Source organism: Urtica dioica, chromosome 12, assembly GCF_054948205.1.
Source record: "Urtica dioica subsp. dioica isolate 48M chromosome 12, U.dioica_male_clone48M_v1_H2, whole genome shotgun sequence".
NCBI lineage: Eukaryota > Viridiplantae > Streptophyta > Magnoliopsida > Rosales > Urticaceae > Urtica > Urtica dioica.
In genome coordinates this window covers 15,726,716-15,746,017 of record NC_142767.1, presented here as the reverse complement: position 1 = coordinate 15,746,017, position 19,302 = coordinate 15,726,716, and the positions used below count along the sequence as shown (strand labels likewise).

Here is a 19,302-nt window from a genome sequence, read left to right as displayed (position 1 = left end):
TGATTAATGATTTTTTTTTTTTTGGAGAAATTGACATATTTATTAGTGTTTGATAATTTAATTTTCATTCTCAATCAAAACAATAATTTGGAGATTTCTATTAGTAAAAAAAAAATAGAGGATATTTTGTATCTATTTATCTTTTCATGTTTACCTTCTTAATTTGATCAAGGTTAAAAAAAATACACTCTTGGAGAAAATATTCTGTTTAAAAAAAAAAAACAAACTAACTATCTTTATTTATTTTTTTCCCCCTAAAAATAAAAGAAAAAAGATAGTTAGTGTGTTATTTTTTTATTTTTTATTTTTTATTTTTTATCTGGCTAGAGTTTCATATCACTTATTTTTATTGGAGAAAATATTCTTTGATTCTTCGATACTGCGATGGGGGGTTCCGCGGAAACTCCAGCCTTAAATTCCGAATGGACAATGGTCATGCCTCGTCGCAGCAAGAAAAACGCACGCCCCGCCGCGAAATCCCGAGAGCAACCGCCGGCGGAGCAACCCCTCGCGTGGGCTCCGGCGGATTCGGAGATTGATCCTCTCAGAGAGTCCAAGCTCAAGGAGAAAGTCCGATTCTGTTCGGAAAAACTCGAGGCATCAAAGTTCTTCCGCGCTCTCCTCGATCAGATCGAGTCGCCGGAGATCGCTCTCCGCTTCCGAAGCGTCTTAGGCTCCGATCAGCCGGAGATGGACATGGTGGTGTACGGAATCGGAAGCATCGAATCGTACGAAAACCCTAGGTTACAGCTCAGCCTAGCTCTCTTACTCAAGAGAAAGCTCGATTGGATCGGAAACGTGGAGATCTTCGATCCCGTCCTCTCGGCGACGGAGTCTAGGGTTATGGAATCTCTCGGATGTACAGTGCTCTCCGTCAACGAGAACGGTCGACGGAGAGCCAATAAGCCGACGCTGTTTCTCATGCCTCACTGCGAGGCTGAGCTGTACGACAATCTTCTGAGAGAGAATTGGAGAGTGGAGCTTCTGAGTAACGTAGCGTTGTTTGGGAACAGCTTCGAGAACTACGAGGATTTATCGGCGTTCAAGTTCAAGAGCTCCGTCGCGGATTCGGCGAGGCACGTCTTGTCGTCTCGGAAATTCGCGGCAGAGTTCAAAATCGCGACGGTCTCTGATGAATACTTTTCGGCGTTTCACGATTCCAGCTGGCACTTTTTCACCCCCGTCATGGAAACCGAGCTGCCATTAATACAGTAATGTTTTTAAAGCTCTGTCCTTTCGTTTTGTATTGATAGACATATATAATTCTGTTTGCTTATCTGTGCAAATTTGCATCTTAATTTCATAATAATAATAACAAAAATTCAAATTCGAAGGCTTTCAAGAAGAATAGCTATGAATTTTGAAAACTCGGTTCTTTGATTTTGATAGTTCTGTTGGTTATCTAGAATTTAATATATATAACTCATTCATTTCTTGTTAGTTATAAAGCTCAAACCTTCAAGTAGAGGGGCAAATATACAAAAGAATAGCTATGGTGTGTCAAGAAGCATAACACAGAAAGGTACAAGGGAGATCGAATTTTGCAATCTATTGAGTGAGAGGGACACATTCTAGCTCGATCTCGAGCACACCTCTCTCAACATTCTGCAATTGGAGGCAGATTTCTTGCTTGACTTTGCCGTCAGCGACGTGGATGACACCGTCTCTGACCACCGTTTTGTCTTTTCTGGTGGCCGATTTGGCAGCCAGGTTCGTCTGATTGGCCGTCGATTTCTCGTTAGCCTTGGCGGCCGCGACCAGTGGCTGAATGTCGATCTCGTAGTCGCCCATGAAGTCGTCGTTCTTGAACGTGTCCTTGTCATACACTAGCTGCAATGTCACCACCAAAATGAGTAGATAATGCTCTTGTGAAGCCTTATTTAAGAGTGAGAATTAATTTGTTATATAGAAATTTCTCAACTTTTACACTGTTTTTAAAGTGTTGCAGATCGGACGAGTGGTTTCTCGGTTTCGAAGTGGGCGAAAAGCTTGCACTTACCACTTTAAGAGGAGGAATGTGGTCGGGAATCGAGAGCATGAGGCTCTCGTTCCACACCGGATTGAGGTTGTTCCTTATGACCCGCGTCTTCACCGACTGCAACAAAAAAACGTTCGCAAAAAAGAGATCGTGGTCAACGAAATTGAGTTGACCCGGAATCAGAAAAAAGGAAGAAGAAGATGGCTCACTTGGTGGCCTAGGCCGAGGATGACGTACGGGTCGCTCGTCATCACATCGCGGATGGCTAAGTTGGTTCCTTTGACTACGTTCACCTTTATCAGTCCGACAAACTCGACCATGCCTGCCTATAGAAACACCCCACTCAAACCAATAAGACTCGAATCGAATTTGAGCCCGAAAACTACAAGAATCGTTTGTTACCGTCGATTCGTTCTTCTTGGCGACGGCTTTGTTTTCGTGCTCTTTCCTTCCTTTGCTGTTGCGAAACGCCTGCCCGAACCGATTCTTGGTCGCGTTTTGCTTCTCGGGCTGTTGTTTCTTGTCCTGCTCGGAGCTCCCGATAGAGGTCGATCTCTTGTGGGCCGCGGGAGGAGGCTCGTACGGACATGTCATCTGTTCGCCGGAGAACGAAAATTGTCGCATCTCGTATTTTCTCCTGAAGAATTCCAACGGCAATTCAGTCCTTGTGTCAGATATGAGGCACTACTATGAGAAAAACATGCAAGGGCACAAAAGCCTATCATTATAAAACCAAGTGCAAGTAATGCGATTTTCTCGATCCCATCTCTCTAGCTACCTGATGAAATCCGAGCGCTCCTCAGAGGAGCAATCGGGTTTGGGCTTTTTCATGTTCACGGGCAAATGGGCTTCGTACTTTTGGTTCACGGCCATGTTCCCGCCAGATGTCACCAAAGTGTCGACCTCGTTGTTTGACCAATCGTCCAGTTTCACCGATAGAACCTACACACACACACCAAGCCAAACCACATTTTTGTTTCGGATCGAAGAGCAACAAAATTCGAATACACAAGAGTAGTCTTATACCTTCGAAATATGAACGCCGAGGCTTCTATGTATTCCCGAGCACTTTATACAAATCAGCACTCCGAATGTTACAGATCTGAACCAAAGCATGGACACATATATAAATCCACTAAAACAATTACATAATTTTAAATGAAAATTTTTCTGAGGTCTTTATTTAATTTTTTTTTCTTACACCCATTTTGGATCCGGCGCTCCACAATCAGCGCAGCGCCGGTTTCCAGATTGGTCCATGAAATGTTCCAACCGTTCTTGCGAACCTGCGTTCCAATCAGAGAGCTATTTCAGCAACAAAAAAAAACCCACAACCATAGAGTTTTACCAAATATGCATCTCCAAAAATTGAACTCTCATGGACTTTTCTGGCTATGAAAATAAAGAAAGAAAAAAATAATTACCACATGGTTTCTCTAGATCTCTTTGGTCTTTGAAGTTCGCTGAATCGGACCGTAACAGATCATACAAACACGAACCTGATCCTTCAAAAATAGCATTCCAATCCAATGTAAGGATTAAACATTTGAGAGAGAAAGATAGAAATGCACTAAAAAGCAATGTCAAAATCCAATCCCAATTGAGAAATCTTGTCATGAATTACATTATTAATTGCCTTTTAAAATAATTGAAATTGGAAATGAAATCGTACCTGAAACTGCTCTAGGACCAGAGTTGTCTTGATGGCTAGATATCTCCAGGCTCTCCATTTATTCACATTCAAATCATGCATTAAAAATACAAAAATGGGATAACAAAAAAATATCTACATTCCGAGAATAGACATTTTTTTTGGAACCACCTTCATTGATAGCCCTTTGAGAAAACAATTCACGATCACATAAAATATGAATAATGCTAAAAATAAGAGTCCAAGATCTCAACAAACAATGGCGATTGGCGAAGGAATTTGGGATGTTCTAATACTAAATCTGATATATTAGGACTGAGTTATGAAAGATAACCAATTTGTGAAACACTGGATCTTCTATTTTTTTCTATCTCTGCATCAATGGAGTTTTTTTTTTTGAGAAATGGAGATTGATCAATACCAAAGAAAGTGCATGTTTCACATTTTGTTGTTTATACGACGAAAAGTCAATCCTGAGAATAATGATTGGTGCAAAAAAAGTGGATAACAATATTATTTTTTAATAAAAAAAAATATATTTGTTAATTATTTTTATAAACAAGTGGATAACAAGATCAAATCAAAGACAATATATAAAACTAGACAGGGAATGTATGTTGGTTCGAATTAATTTTAAAATAACAAGATCAAATCAAAGACAATATATAAAACTAGACAGGGAATGCATGTTGGTTCGAATTAATTTTAAAATAAAAGAAATCTAGATGTGATGAGCATAACTAAAATCATTATTCGTATTAAATATAGACTGTAAGATTCGTTATCGTATATATAAAAAAAATAAAATAAATATAGAGTCCAATGGTCGGATGTTGAGGGGTTAAGGGTCACTCTCACGTTCTTACATTTCTTCCAATTTAATGTCTAAACTAATTTTTTTAGTTTTTTTTCGTCCTTCATTTTACACCTGTAATTTAATTCAATTATCGAGTGTGAATTCATGTACAGATCACCCTAAAACAAGATAACTGATAATTAGATAAGTCTATAATTGCATATTAAAAAAAATGAATTTTTGTATGAACTACCCATTTCAAACTTAGTGTTTAGCAAAATAGCCAATGTTTCAGAAGTTAGTGAATTTTAGCTACTTATAATGTAAAAATACTAATATACTAATCTAAGTTTTCAAAATTTTAATCCACTGTACTTTCTACATTAATCCACTATTCGATAAACCAGAAGAAGAAGACGCCAAAAAATTTAATCATGCTTTCAAAAAATTTAATCAACTCTTCGATAAACTAAAGTAGAAAAAGAAGAAGATTAAGATGAAAAAAAAAATTTAATCATGCTTTCAAAAAATTTAATCCACTCTTCGATAAACCAAAAGTAGAAAGAAAGAAGATGATGTCAAAAAATTTAATCACACTTTCAAAAACTTTAATCCACTATTCGATAAACCAAAAGTAATAAAGGAAGAATAATAAAATGTCAAAAAATTTAATCATTCTTTTAAAATTTTTAATCCACTGTGCGATAAATCAGAAAAAGAAAAAGAAGAAGGAGAAGATGTAGAAAAACTCGACGACGATCTCCGACTTTCGATCTCCGACGGCGATCGAACACGAACAGCCTACTTTGCGACTGATAATGATGATGACGACAAGACGGAACAAGATCTTGAGCTCGAATCGAGGCGTTGAAGCTCCTTTCGGCAACATCATGAGATCTTCATCGGTGAGAGCGGAGATGAGAGAGTCAAGATCGTGATTCAGAAGCTGGTATTTGAGCGCGACGACGAAGCAATCTCGAAGCTTGAGTTGAGGTGAGAGACCAGCGATGAGAGGTTCGTAACGGAGTTCGGGTTCAGGGAAACAATTCTGATCTCGCCGCCGGCATAGAAGAGGGACTTCGTTCGCATATGTGGTACGATGTGCCCGCAATAGTTGCACATTACCCCGAGTTTCGAAGGTACATCCATGGTGATTTTTAGGGTTTGAGTCAAGGACGAACATAGATGAACATAGCTGAGAAGGGTTTGGAGATCTGTTTGGGTCTAAGGGTTGTTGGAAGAAGGGTTAATAAAGAGTATTTATTAACAATTCTATGAGTAATTTGTGGCTAATATTTGAATGGGGTCCACTCATCAAAATTGGTTAATTCTTGCGTATTCTTATTTCTCGTTGCGACGGGTATAAGATTGATTATTTATTTGCCAAAATCATTACTATAATGAATGAGAAATTGATGCATAAAGTATGCTTAAAGAGGCACATTTATTGTGTATAAAGGATGTGAATTTCAAGAGTCTCACATTGAACTTATTGGTATGGTTTATATACCATTAGAGTTTAGGGAAATTGCTCAAACTAGGAGTAAAAAAAAGGGTTTTGACTTTTTTGGACTTTTTTGAAAAAAAGTCACAAATAGGACCTTAGCTATTTTATTTATTTATGTAATTACAATTTTATCCTTACTTTTACTTTTTAATTACAGTTCCCTATTTTATTTAATATATTATTTTATTTCATTTTATTCATTCTCATTGTTTCACTTTCTCTCTCTCTCTCTCTCTCCACCATTTTTGTTTTCACTGAGTTTGTTTCCGCTCAAGTCTTGCAGAGGGAATAAATAAAGAGCAATTAATACTAGGAAGAAATAGCTCATTGAATAAAATATTTTAAGAACTCAAAGACACAGCTCAATGAAAAAAACTCGAAGAAATAGCTCACTGAATAAAATATTTTAAAATATTTGAGATATTTGACGTGTTTCTCATTCACACTTTATTCACATTCTACTCAGATTATTTGGAAAAAAAAAATAGACTAACCTTGAATAAATTCTTCTCAGTTTCTTTCCCAGCTTAATGTTCAGAGTAATGAAATACGTAAGTGCTTACGGGTTTTCATTTTTGTATTTGAAACTGTGTATTTTTGTGTATTTTCTAATAATTTGTTAATTTATTTATACAAATATTTTTGATAATCTGTTGAGAAATTTCAGCAGATATTTGTTTACCATTTCTTCTGATAAAACAAACATAGCCAATTACTATAATCTGTTGGTCAATCTGTTCATAGTTTTGTACGTTAGTCTTACGTCTGTTTGTTAGATGGTTATTAGGAAATAATTTCGGGATTAAATTATGAGGACATTCAAGTAATTGTGGTTCAGGATGTTAATCGCTTTTAGCAAAAACTAATAATTGTAGCTTTCGGCAGTTACGTACGATATTGAAAAAGGATTTTGATGTTTTTAGAAACAGCTGTTTCACCAAACGTTTTTTTTCAATTTGCTATTTTCAAAAAGCAAAAACAGGCCCTGAAAAACTGAACCAAACGGGACCAATGTTGAATCGTTGGCTAGTTTGTAATTTCAACGTTTCACGTGACTTAATTCGTGTGATTTCATAAATATATATATGATTTTTTTAAAATAAGTTTTTCATGTTTCAAAGTAAATATAGAATCTTAAGTTTATTAAATATATTTTGTATACTTTATGTTTTAATATTTTAACATAGCGAAAAGGGGGAAAAAAGTAATCAAACCTCAAGGTTGTGTGAAAAAATAATTTAGCAATTTACAACAAACACTTACACGAGATAATCTGTAGTTGTTCGGTGATAATTTAAAAAGAAACCTTTGAAAAGTCAATGAATATATTTTTCGTCATTATTAGGGTTTCCTCCCATTTCCTAGCAAATTCAAATACTCGATCAAATCCTCTCTCTTCCATCTCGATAAACCGACACCACACGTCTTCTTCTTCGTTGGTTTTACTGACCCAAAGGGTAAAATCGAGTTTTTTGAGTTCTTCCTAACTCCTCTCCTCCTCCGTCTGGTTTCTTCAATCCAGGAACAAGCTTTGGGGTTGGAAGTTGCGCTCGGCCGGGGGTCATATTCGTCGGGCTTGGTGGAGAACGCCGTCCCGAGCCCATCGGAGCTTCCTCTTTTCGGCGGTGGACGCGCAGGCTCCTCCGACCAGGTGCAGGTTCCTCGGGTTTCTCCGGTTCTGGCGACGCTCCTCAGCCCCGGTCTCAGGCGGGCTTCATCTCTGGTGCAAGCAACGAAGGCTCTCACTCTCCAGATCTGCGCGGCGGAGGCTGGTTCGACGGCCGGCTCTGCTCCGCCCCGGTGACGCCTTGCGACGAGGAGGGTTGTCTCTCCCGCGCCTCTCCGGGCGACGGCGCCCGACGACTCGGACCTGCAATCACCGCCCCCGATTCGCGCGACTGGTCTCCGTCCCCCGGCGTTCCTTCGTCGGCGCTCGCCGAGCTTCTTCTCCGGGCCTTTCCCGATCTGTGCGATGAGAGCCGGCGCTCCCCAGATCCGGTGAGTTTTCGTCCTTCGCCGGAGCTCGGTGGGTTCTTTTTCTTTGGTGGTTCGCGCGTGCAAGGCCGATCTCAGGCGGCCGTTGTTTTCGGCGCTCTCTCGCTCTTCGGATCCGCGCGACGGGGGTTGCCTTTCCGGGCTTGGCTGACTCGGAGCGTCTCCCAAGCCCTCGCGACCCGAACTCTCGCGCTCTCATGATCTCGTATTTATAGGCCATCTAGTGAGGTACGAGTTCAGAAACAGCTCTCCAACAGAAGTCCTTTTTGCTTTCTCTCAAATCCACTTCGCCTCCAACAAAGTGAGAGAAAAAAGAAGAAGAACAAGAAATCAAAAAAAGAGAGAGCATAGAAAAACATGACGTCGTTGATCGACTTCAACGAAGTGAAGAAAAGCGACCTCAAAAAGGGAGATCACATTTACAGCTATAGAAAACTCCATGCCTATTCCCACCACGGTAAGTCATACACATCCTCTCTCTAGCATGAAAATCATGAAATAATTTTTTAATCATAATTTCAAATTATTTTTTCTGACAACACACATCGCCCATGCAGGAATTTACGTAGGAGAAGAGAAAGTAATCCACTTCAACCGAACAAAGGACGACGACAGTGGATCTTCATCCTCATCATCATCGGAATCAATAAGACCGGTGTGTGAAATCTGTGGTTACGACAAGAGAAAGCACAAAGGAGTGGTCAAGACATGCCTCGAGTGTTTCTCCCGCGGCCACGGGTTGTATCTCTTCAAGTACGGCGTATCGTCATCGCACTTTGTCTTTTCCGGGGTCGGGACTTGCAGTACGAACCACTGCGACGATCCCAACACGGTGGTCCAGCGAGCGGAGTCGATGTTCGCCGGAGACAATGGTGGGTTCGGAGAGTACAGCTTCACCGAAAACAACTGCGAGTGCTTCGCGTCCCACTGCAAGACTGGGAAGCCTTTGCCCCACCAAGTCGTGTATGGGCAAGCCTTCCTTGACGTTGCTTTCCATGAGCTCAGGCTGAGGAACATTGTGAATCCTTTTAGAGCTGTAAAATCAGTCGCCAAAATCGTCATCGCGCCGAAGATGGAAGTTCTAGAGAGGGACAAAATGGCTCGTCACCAGCCGGAACGTACGCACTTAGGGCTTTGATTTTCTCACCATTTGGGAGGTTATTTAATAATAATTTTTTACAAATTCTCAATCTTAGTTTTACCACAAAATGCAGTAATTGTATCATATATTAAAGAGTACTATCAGTCTATTCGTATAAATAAAATTTCCTTATCGATTTTTTAAAACAATTTGCATCTCGTCTCATGTACTATATTTTGCTATTATATCGTATGTTGGTATAATTCTTATAGTATTTTATGTATTGTGATCAATTGTGTATTGTGTTATTTTAATAAGTTATGTAATTCAGTTCATTTTTTAAGTTTTTTTAGTTAATGTTATGTAGTTAACAAATATAAACGCAAAAAAATATTTAACAAAGTTATTAAGACTGTCTTAGAAAATAACTATTGTCAACGTTACAAACTAAAATGGTTCAAAGAATAGAAATAATTTTTATTATGTATGTTCTTAAAATACTAACCAGTCCGATTTACACCGCGGTTTCAAAATTTTGGACTGGATCAGACTCTTTATAAATACAAGCGGGATCGGGCCGAACTGGAACAAAAAATAATTAAACCATTTAAAATTCAATCATTAGTATGAGAACTAGTACTCTAGCCCAATTTAAAATTTCGCCGATTTTTTTGTGCCGGATCCTTGTTGCGTGTAATGAATCAGTACTATTTGATGTAATGAATCCTTGATGCTCCTTTTTATACGGCTCGCTGGTTCTTTGGTGATTTGATCTGTCTTCATCCCAGGCATATAAAACATTTTTATTATATATCGTTACTATTATTTTCATTTTAATTGTTTTTGGTCATTTTCATTCAAACATACTTCCATAAACGAATTTTTCCTAAACATTGTACATTGTTGTAATCATCTATTTAACGAGCGTTAATGTGATTAAAGACCATAAAAGCTGAACGGTTGTAGTTCAAATTCTTATAATACCACTCAGACCTTGTGGGCTATAATAGAGGTTTAGCTCTCATTCGAACATACTTCCATAAACGAATTCTCTTTAATTTACTCTCCGAAATTGTTTTATGTTTTTCTTTTGTAGTCGGTGGTTGGTTTTATTACTGTCTTGGTTCACCGGAGAAGTTCTGTTGGTGCTAACCTCTTCTCATTCCGCCTTTATATCATGAGAGATAAATTGCTCGTCGTTTTCAGCACTCATGGAAGATCAATATTACTTTAAGAAAACTGTCGATCCGACCTTTGCGTGCGTTTCTCCTTTTTCTTTTCTTATTATTTCCGTTCTATTGTATAGCTGTTGTTCTTATTTTTATTCATATTCTCTGATAGAATTATTTTTTTATTTCTTCTAGCAAGTTAGTCTATTTTTTTGTAAAATAAATATTATTTCAGTAATATTTGTAACATGCAAGGCCGTGATTACTACTGTTTCAATAGTAAAGCGTTGTTGTATGATTTCATAACCACACGGTTAAAATTAACAGTGATTTTCGTAATTAAATTTAACCGTGAAATTCTAACTGTAGACATTTAGATTTGATTGGTTATTTGGCTCATATTTAGTTTTATAAAGTTAATTTACGTAGGTTATGTCAGAGTTACCCCGACGGAGAATCCCGAGGACCGAGCGCGTCTCCAAACATTTATGACAATACACCTCACTCAGTCCAGGTTCTGCCAATTATTCTTGCTAGATTGACGAAGACTTGTTGAGATATATCACGAGACGAGGTGCATGTGCATATTGAATAGTCAACTTTGAAGGGAGATGTGCGCTGTGTTTTAGGTTTGGAAAGTAGATAGAGAAGCGTTGACCACTCAAGAGTCACCCATTTCTAAAACTGTATTTATTTTTATATAAGATTAGGTCATCAGAATATTACTTTGGCTTATTCTTTCTATTAAATAGCTAGATTATTAAAAAAAATTAAACATTTATCACAATATTCTACTTTGAACTTTTCAGAGTTGACTGAACGCGTTTAAGGTTTTTTTTTATAAGTCTACGAGTAGTGTCTTTCATCTATTCAATAATGTGCTTATAAACCCAAGTACTATAATTTGCTATTATACCGTGTGTTTTTATAATTTTTAGTTCTTTATGTAGTGTGATAAATTGTGTAATCTGTACGTTATGTAATTCACCAGTTCATATTTTTTTAATTTACTTATTAATTTTAGTTACTGTTATGTAATATAAATTTTCCTTTTACGATACGTAAATTATATATATAGTTGTTAAATATAAAATATACATTTATCAAAGCTATTTAAACTGTTATAGAAAATATAAATATTGTCAAAATAATTATGAACTAGATATGGTTGAAGACGAGAGGTCTTGAAACGAGTTCTAGCTTTTTAAGCTCAACTTATTACTTTTATAATATCTCACCTAATAGATACCGCGAGATTTCATAAAGGGAAAATAACACATTTATACCCTGTGTTTTAGTGAAATGTCGAGTTTAACCCTCGATTTTCAAAAATGTCGAGTTCATACCCTCTGTTTAACTAAAATGACAAAATTATACCATCTGTTTAACTAAAATGACGAAATTATACCCTGAAATAGATAGCAGTGTCACGAATATTCTTTTTATTGACTTTTCATTGACGTTGACTATAATATTTATATATAAACACCAATTATCTTTATTCATTCGTGCCATATATGTAATTTATTTAAAAACTAGAAAATAAACAACAGTCTCTTAATCGTGAAGAACACAGAAAGAGGCAAAGGGGTAAACATCGATAGTTGATAGTCATAAAAATCGCATATTCGAACAGAGTATCCAGGATTTAGAGTTACAATTCGAACATGGAATGAAGTCATTTCTTAGGAGGTATGAGTTTTATTATTTAATTTCAATTTAAGGCTATTTTTATTTCAAAATTGAGAATTTGGAAGTTAGGGCACTGATTTAGATTTGATTTTGTTTTTCTTATATAAGAGTTAATATCAATGAAAGGGATATTTGTGACGCTGTTATTCATTTCAGGGTATAATTTCGTCATTTTAGTTAAACAGAGGGTATAATTTCGTCATTTTAGTTAAACAAAGGGTATGAACTCGACATTTTTGAAAACCGAGGGTTAAACTCAACATTTCACTAAAACACAGGGTATAAATGTGTTATTTTCCCTTTCATAAAATGAAAATATATATTAATTAGGAAATCATATCAAGACAATTAAATATCTAGATCTAGATCTAGCTAGCCAAGCTAACTCCGACTATATTGTCCAAATAACACACCATTTTGGGCATTGTGGTGACATGATGGATTATTAACTCGCTGATTATCACGTTTTAGGAATTAATCTTGTTGTTTGAAACATCAGGCATTACTATTAGAATGTAAATGTTTAGACTGTTGAAGCATCGTACAAATTCGGAAGTCTCATAAATTTGATATCTTTAAATTCACCGTATGTAATAGTTTATTGCAGGCATTATAACAGCTACCGCCGTGTTGAATACAATCTAATGATTGTAAATTTGGGATAAATTCTCGCTCAGAAGTTGACAAAGGTCAATACTTTACTTCCCCTCAGCAAGGCTAGAGAATTCCAACCAAACTCGAGTTAGTAAATTTGTGGGAAAAAGCTCACTTACAGTTTATTGATAGATTCAATATTTTTTTCATTGGTATCGATCCATCAGTCAATGGCGACCGCCAAGAGTGGTGGTCTGAAGATCATGTTGGCGGCAGCGGTGAAGACAGGCGTGACGGAGTTTAAGGTGGCGATATTCGGATTAATATGAGCGGATCGCGATGTCAAACAGAACTCTCCGTCGCCTTGGCGGCAGTGAGGAATGATCGGGCGCACCAGCGGAGAGAGCCCATGTTGGAAGTGTTTTTTTTTTTTTCTGTTATGGTGGAGGTGTATTGGTCTGTGTTTTTTTTATTCAAAGGTGTTTTGGTCTGTGATAAACGAAGAAGACGAGAGTGGCAATATTTTAAAATTTTGAAAACATAACGAGGGTCTTTTCGTCAAATCCACTTTGATTCTTTTCCACGTTTTTTTTTTATTTAAATACCAAACCAAACAATTGAAATACATTGTCATTCCATTCCTATTGCTATTCTGATCTCCATTCTCATTCCATTCTATTTTTATCCTACAACCAAACATATTACAAGGGTAAAATCGACTTTCTTGAGTTCTTCCTAACTCCTCTCCTCCTCCGTCATGTGAGGTACGAGTTCAGAAACAGCTCTCCAATAGAAGTCCTTTTTGCTTTCTCTCAAATCCACTTCGCCTCCAATAAAGTGAGAGAAAAAAAAAACAAAAAAAAGAACAAGAAAAAGAAAAAAAAAAAGAGAGCATATAAAAACATGACGTCGTTGTTCGACTCCAACGAAGTGAAGAAAAGCGACCTCAAAATGGGAGATCACATTTACAGCTATAGAAAACTCCATGCCTATTCCCACCACGGTAAGTTATACACATCCTCTCTCTAGCATCAAAATCATGAAATAAACTTTTAATCATAATTTCAAATTATTTTTTCTGACAACATACACATTGCCCATGCAGGAATTTACGTAGGAGACGACAAAGTAATCCACTTCAACCGAACAAAGGACGACGACAGTGGATCTTCATGCTCATCATCATCGGAATCAATAAGACCGGTGTGTGAAATCTGTGGTTACGACAAGAGAAAACACAAAGGAGTGGTCAAGACATGCCTCGAGTGTTTCTCCCGCGGCCACAGGCTGTATCTCTTCAAGTACGGCGTATCATCGTCGCACTTTGTCTTTTCCGGGGTCGGGACTTGCAGTACGAACCACTGCGACGATCCCAACACGGTGGTCCAGCGAGCGGAGTCGATGTTCGCCGGAGACAATGGTGGGTTCGGAGAGTTTAGCCTTACTGAGAACAACTGCGAGTGCTTTGCGTTCCACTGCAAGACCGGCAAGCGGTTGGCTCACCAAATCATGTCCGGACTAGCCATCTTAGACGTTGCTTTCCATGAGCTCAGGCTGGGGAACATTGTGAATCCTTTCAGAGTTGTAAAATCAGTCGCCAAAATCCTCGTTGTGCCGAAGATGGAAGTTCTAGAGAGGGACAAAATGGCTCGTCACCAGCCGGAACGTACGCACTTAGGGCTTTGATTTTCTCACCATTTGGGAGGTTATTTAATAATAATTTTTTTACAAATTCTTAATCTTAGTTTTACCACAAAATGGAGTAATTGTATTATATATATAGTTGTTAAATATAAAATATACATTTAACAAAGCTATTTAAACTGTTATAGAAAATATAAATATTGTCAAAATAATTATGAACTAGAATGGTTGAAGACGAGAGGTCTTGAAACGAGTTCTAGCTTTTTAAGCTCGACTTATTACTTTTATAATATCTCACCTAATAAATACCGCGAGATTTCATAAAATGAAAATATATATTAATTAGGAAATCATACCAAGACAATTAAAGATCTAGATCTAGATCTAGCTAGCCAAGCTAACTCCGACTATATTGTCCAAATAACACACCATTTTGGGCATTGTGGTAACATTATGGATTATTAACTCGCTGATTATCACGTTTTAGGAATTAATCAGTTAATCTTGTTTTTTGAAACATCAGACATTACTATTAGAATGTAAATGTTTAGACTGTTGAAGCATCGTACAAATTATTCGGAAGTCTCATAAATTTGATATCTTTAAATTCACTGTATGTAATTGTTTATTGCAGGCATTATAACAGCTACCAATGCATACCAAATATTGTAATTTTATGATCATAGGATCTAGCTAATGTATAGGAAGTAACACAAGTACCTTATTCTCTTATTCTCATACGTAGTACATGGTATTTATTCATTAGTTTAGTTTAGTTTATTTTACCAAGAAAATCGGCATCAAGAGATCCAATATAGTACTGCAAGCCACGCTCTTGGAAGCTACCGACTGTGGTATTGTAGTAAAACCTACTAAGATCTACTGTATACAAAATTCGTCCATTTCCGTTGATTCGTATCGCTTTCGGGAGATTAATGCCATTAGGACTCATTTCGGTCACTGCCACCCAAAAATCTCCAACAACAGTCCTCTTAATTTTTTCAGGCCTACCTTGAAACGTAGTAATCACTTGTGATGTGGAAGCTCTCGGACCACTCAACCAATATTTTGTGATTCTCTTAGATACGAACTCGGTCACAAGAACATAAGAGCGGTCTGAACTCAATGCAATCCCAGCTGCGCCGCCAAGATTGTCTAGAAGTAGTGTCACTAGATTACTATTAGGATTGTATTTTAGTAACTGTCCTGTTGCGTCGTTGGACTGGACTATTGTCTGGACTTGGCTGCATAAACATATTAAAGGTACTTAATTACTTTATAAATTAATCAAAGATATATTATTAGGCACGAAAATAAATATTAATTGACTTGTAAAATAATCTTATGGATGGATTCATAATATTTTATAAACTTCAATTCAATTTAAAAGAATTAATCCTTTTTTATTAAATTTTGTTAGAAAACCTGATCAATGCCAATTACGTTAGTTTTACAACTATTAATAATAATGTAATTATTTACGTATATATGGTAAATAATTATTGTATACTATCTTCAAGAGCAAATGCAAAGTTGTTTGTTATGAATTAATTTCTTGAATGTGTATCTTTGGCCCACTTAGCCTATAAGCTTATGGGCTAGTTTATTTTTTAGTCATTATATCGTATTGCCGTTCGTCTATCTAAACACTTATGTTTTTTTTTTTTTTTTTTTTTTTTTTTTTTTTTTTTTGGAATTTTTAACTTCTCTAAAAGTCATCTTAAAAAAATGGAAAAATGGTATGAAATAGCCAATTCAAACTATGACTTTTGCAAAGTAGCCATAGTTTCATTAGGTATAGCAAAATAGCCAATTAAGAGTATTACGACTTTTAATCCTGCCTCGATTAATTTTAATCCAGCCGTCATAAACCTTACATTCTGTCTTTATAGTTCGTTGGGATTAAATTTAATCCAACCTAGATTAATCTTACTTTGGCTAGTTTGCTTATAGTTGACAAACTATGTCTATTTTACAAAAACTTAAGTTCTATTTGGCTATATAGCCGCTTGACCCTAAAAAAAATCACGCCCAAATCTTATAATTAATTATGAAATTAACATTCTAGAGATATCACACCAATTACTTCAGAAAATATACAGAAAAAAATCAAACATAATTTTTAATGGTATTGCATAAATACACAATAACAAAGGGTTTATTAGATATATAACCTTATTTATATTTTTGGATTATCATTTAGCTAATCTTTAATAAGTTTTTGGTAAATAGTCATGATCAAATATTTACACACGTAAATTAACTGAAATACTCTATTAAAACGTTAGTTATTTATCTAAAATTTACAAAACGTTGACTATTTATCTAAAATTACAAAACGTTGGCTAATTAAAAATATTTATCTAGTTTTAATTGGCTAGTTCGCTAATTATTTGACAAAATTAATGAAGAAAATATATGAAGCCCTCAATTAAAATTATTTTCAAACTATTCAAATAATTATAGAAATAACCCGGTTAATGTGTACGGCTTTATAGTATGGTGCATACTTTATGTTTTAGGTTGAGCTGTTTTCTTAGTTTTTTAGATAATTCCATTACAATTTTAACGTAGGGTTTGAATATGTCTAACTCCTCCTATACATATGTATATGCGTACCTGATATTGAATCTAGTACTACCAATTACGTAATAAACGAGTCCGGTAAGTTGGTCAACGTCCAAGCTACTTCCGAACTTGACTCCATCGGAAGTGTCATTGGAGATTACCGGAAGTGCAAGCCTGTCCCGATCTCGAACAACAAGAAGCCCTCTAAAAGCATCTGCAACATATAGCTTGTTCTCTCTATAATAAAACCCTAGACCCAATGGCCTCCCACATATAAGGCCTAGCCTAGCTGGGTCATTAGTCCCATCACACACCAAGCTGGTCCTGAAAATAAAACATATATAATAGAAAAACATCCATATGATCAGTATCCAAAACGAGACCGTAATATGTATCCACCCACACGTATAATAATAATTATTATTACCTATTGGGTGAAGTAATGTAAAGATCTACAAAGCTTGACCGGCCATCGTATCTGAGGATTCGGCCATCGGAAATACCCGTATAGACTCTACCGCGGGAATCAAAAGCTGTGTCTTCTGGGCCTTTTGAAGTGCTTGGTAGATCAATTCTTCGAAATTTAAATATTGGGATTTGAGAAAGCGCTATGAAGGGAAAAGATAAGCACAGAAATATAATAAGCTTGATCTTCATATTATTAAGTCTTTAGTAACTACTAAAAGTTGTTACTTCTTCTGGATGATGTGGTATAGCAGAAACAAACCTGCTAGTATTTATAGAACGACTTCGTGTATTACATAAGTGCTGTGCCAAAAATTATATTATGCATAAATTTTGTTATCGTTTAAAATATGCATATTTAAGTTCTACTCGTAAATTATTGATTCGGGCGAGCTTCTACGACAGAAAGTTTGTTACGCAGCATGGGTATCAATACACTATGCGTAGTGTTTGGCATCCTATATATATACATATAGTGTTTGGCTTCCTATATATATATAATATATATATATATATATATATATATATATATATATATATCAATATCATCATCATGATCTTATCATATCGTAGATTTTTAGTGATCTTCTATAAAGATAATAATAAATTAATACAAAACAGTTAAAGTTAGGCATGTATATTTTTTCTTGATCTTGATTTGTCTCTTCTCTCTCTCTCTCTCTCTCTCTCTCTCTCTCTCTCTCTCTATAGTTATTTTACCCGAAAATTAGTCCAAACCCATACAAGACTCATTTTAAAAAAAAAACGTTTATTAACAGCATTATCATCCTTTATTATTATTTTTTTATATAAAGGTTGCTCAAAATAATATATTGATAAAAGCCAAAAAACTTAAATTACAAAAATAACGTAAAAGAAATCTAAAAACTTCTACGTGAAGAAGATGAAAAATGGACAACAAACAATAATAAATACAACAAAATAACTTTTGAGTTACTTATCTATATGCAGATAACCAATTATTATCATATTACGACACGAATCACGAGCAAAAACTCCAGTCTTCACTTGTTGCCCAACTGAGATTTACATTGTAAATCATATCTTAAATCTGATATTTAAATATGAAGAAACTAACCACTCTGATTAAAGATCGGACGATACAAAAATCAAATATAATAAGTCTGGATAATTGAAATATAATCGAAAGAAAAAGTATTTAAACTTATGAAACATTCACCAAAATCGGTTAAGCTTATGTATATACTATTTTCTCTTGATCTGGATTTGTCAATGAAAAAGTAGATCTACTGTTTAGATTATGTTTTTACTTAACAACGTATAAATTTAGCAAATTAGCATGAGAATGTAAAATGAAAGTAAATAGATATAAGAGATGATAACTTAGTTCGGCCAATTGTGTTTACTCGGTGAATGCACATCCTCATAAAATAGTCATTATCTTCTCATAAGAGTGCACATCCAGCTTAGCGCGATAAGATCTAACGGTTGTTGCACTTTGATTTGATATGTGATATTGTTTGGTATAAATTTATTGATTGTTATTTAGATTTTAGATAATAAATTTATATTATGTGGTGTCAGAGCCCTAAATCATCAATATTATTGGATAATTTTCGGATTGAAATTTGAGTTGAAATTTTCGTTCTCCATTTATTCATGTCCAGAACTTTTAAATAATGGCTGCGTCAAAGGATTGTTCGCTTTGATTTTTTTTTTTTTTTACTCTATTTGGTGAGTTTGATAAATCAAATGCTGCTCCGTTTATAGTTACGATATTTGTTGGTGATTTTTAATGATCTTATATTATTGATATATTAACAAAGTCAGCATCTATTCCCAAGCATATGTTATGTATAAATACGAATATTTTAGTTTTTTTTTTATGCCTTCAGATGTTTGCATATTTTTCCATACGTGCATTATTTAGAGACGGAGCCAAATTCAGAAACTTAAAATAGGTGCTAATATAAAAATAAAATAAAATAAAATAAAATAAAAAGTTGAGAGAAGATTAATTTGTTAATTTTTAGACTAAAAAATTTGGCAAAAAGTGTAAGATTTTTTTTTTGGGGAGGTTACAGTATCTTTCAACCGTATATATATTATTTATTAGTTTCTCTTATTCGGGCTGTTATCTGATTCTACCCATATCTGTTCATTTAGACTTATTTGGACCA

The 19,302-nt window shown here is 35.6% G+C and overlaps 3 protein-coding genes and 1 pseudogene across 5 annotated transcripts; 2 read left to right on the top strand and 2 right to left on the bottom strand.

Moving 5' to 3' along the window:
* Positions 1 to 327: 327 nt before the first annotated feature.
* SRR1 (sensitivity to red light reduced protein (SRR1)) lies at positions 328 to 1,337 on the top strand. The gene has a single exon (XM_089603230.1). It carries the CDS (start codon positions 385 to 387, stop codon positions 1,213 to 1,215), a length of 831 nt encoding a protein of 276 aa, XP_089459356.1. The 5' UTR covers positions 328 to 384; the 3' UTR covers positions 1,216 to 1,337.
* Positions 1,338 to 1,375: 38 nt separating this feature from the next.
* On the bottom strand, positions 1,376 to 4,039 carry LOC149379546 (Calcium-dependent ARF-type GTPase activating protein family). 2 transcript variants are annotated; one of them, XM_089603228.1, is made up of 9 exons: positions 3,651 to 4,039; positions 3,403 to 3,477; positions 3,180 to 3,264; positions 3,005 to 3,080; positions 2,757 to 2,920; positions 2,381 to 2,615; positions 2,188 to 2,304; positions 2,000 to 2,095; positions 1,376 to 1,830 (listed from the first exon to the last, which is right to left on the bottom strand). In XM_089603228.1, the coding sequence occupies exons 1-9, from the start codon at positions 3,706 to 3,708 to the stop codon at positions 1,549 to 1,551; spliced, it is 1,188 nt and encodes a 395-aa protein (XP_089459354.1). In that variant the 5' UTR covers positions 3,709 to 4,039; the 3' UTR covers positions 1,376 to 1,548. The 2 variants fall into 2 exon arrangements, with proteins under 2 accessions (XP_089459354.1, XP_089459353.1); XM_089603227.1 differs by having other exon boundaries at positions 1,377 to 1,830; positions 3,403 to 3,483.
* Positions 4,040 to 7,356: 3,317 nt separating this feature from the next.
* On the top strand, positions 7,357 to 14,229 carry LOC149379545 (uncharacterized). Its single transcript, XM_089604031.1, has 5 exons — positions 7,357 to 8,384; positions 8,485 to 9,062; positions 12,691 to 12,768; positions 13,136 to 13,466; positions 13,569 to 14,229. Exons 1-5 carry the CDS (start codon positions 8,285 to 8,287, stop codon positions 14,147 to 14,149), a joined length of 1,668 nt encoding a protein of 555 aa, XP_089460157.1. The 5' UTR covers positions 7,357 to 8,284; the 3' UTR covers positions 14,150 to 14,229.
* A 441-nt stretch (positions 14,230 to 14,670) lies between these two features.
* On the bottom strand, positions 14,671 to 17,332 carry LOC149379544 (protein STRICTOSIDINE SYNTHASE-LIKE 12 pseudogene; annotated as a pseudogene). The gene is made up of 3 exons (XR_016294244.1): positions 17,103 to 17,332; positions 16,727 to 16,999; positions 14,671 to 15,351 (listed from the first exon to the last, which is right to left on the bottom strand). The product of XR_016294244.1 is annotated as a protein STRICTOSIDINE SYNTHASE-LIKE 12 pseudogene (transcript).
* Positions 17,333 to 19,302: the final 1,970 nt, after the last annotated feature.